The 940-nt window shown below is 42.0% G+C and overlaps 1 protein-coding gene across 1 annotated transcript in view; it reads right to left on the bottom strand.

The window, feature by feature from the left end:
• Positions 1 to 239, bottom strand: part of LOC119581924 (rhodanese domain-containing protein CG4456-like) — a gene marked incomplete in the record, with an annotated part of 8,121 nt that extends 7,882 nt beyond the window's left edge. Inside the window, 1 exon segment of the mRNA XM_037930098.1 lies at positions 86 to 239. Within this exon segment, the coding sequence (XP_037786026.1) occupies positions 86 to 104 (19 nt within the window).
• Positions 240 to 940: the final 701 nt, after the last annotated feature.

Genomic DNA, 940 nt, shown 5'->3' with positions numbered 1-940 from the left:
ACATCTAAATATTAGGCATAACTGCATTATCCTCCAAAACATTTCCATGTCTTCGGCATGAATAATAATACACATGTTCTCTTACCTGAATGCCCACAGTTCATGGCGCCTGTATTCTCGACCGCAGCCTCCGAAGGTGCGAGTTTGTTGTGTCTGACGCGACCACTGGCACTCGACTCCCAACGCTCGGGACCACTGCTGCCCTCTGCAGGCGCTGCCAAACAACACTATTGCGCACGAAGTTGATAATCTCTTTTTATTTTTTTATTTTTGTTTCGCCTGTGCCTTGGTTTTTAGGCATTACAGTTAAATGGCTGGGGTTCTGTTCACTGAATGAAATGTCAGCTGGTTAGGCTTGCATGAAAACCGAGAGCTTTCGTAGAAATTTCAGTTGAATTCTGATAATTCTATTGCTGCTTTGAAGGTATGTGGTAATGAGACAAAAGTCTAACTGGTCTAGACTGACATAGATACTTCTCTTCCTCATTATCGCTTATCATCCCGTCTCTCATTTTAACGTCAATCTCCCCGAGTGAATGTTGGTGATAGGTCACTCGAAAGAAATCTCCAAATTTTCTTTCATAAAAGTTACCATGAAATGTTCCTGATAAACTGATAAAAACGGAAACATTAAAATGATCATCTAATATATTATTATGTTTATAACACTGGCATATTGCATTATCCAGGGACCCATACTGTGGTATCCTACACCCAAGGACGCAGCCCACTTACACAGAGGCTGAGTGTGACCTCAAGGCATCCGAAACTGACAGTGAAGACATGCACCGTGCTCGTGGTGTATTTTTCCATTAGCAACACGGTTAAATCAGATATCCCGTTATATATACCTGGTGTATCTCTGCTGTTATCTCCTGTGCAGCTGGTGAAAAGTTTGGTATTCGAGGACAGTTTTGAAGTTAATGACTACGGAGTGCGT

This window comes from Penaeus monodon, chromosome 15 (assembly GCF_015228065.2).
Source record: "Penaeus monodon isolate SGIC_2016 chromosome 15, NSTDA_Pmon_1, whole genome shotgun sequence".
Classification (NCBI taxonomy): domain Eukaryota; kingdom Metazoa; phylum Arthropoda; class Malacostraca; order Decapoda; family Penaeidae; genus Penaeus; species Penaeus monodon.
Note: the sequence above shows the minus strand (reverse complement) of the source record. Positions and strands in the feature narration are given on the sequence as shown.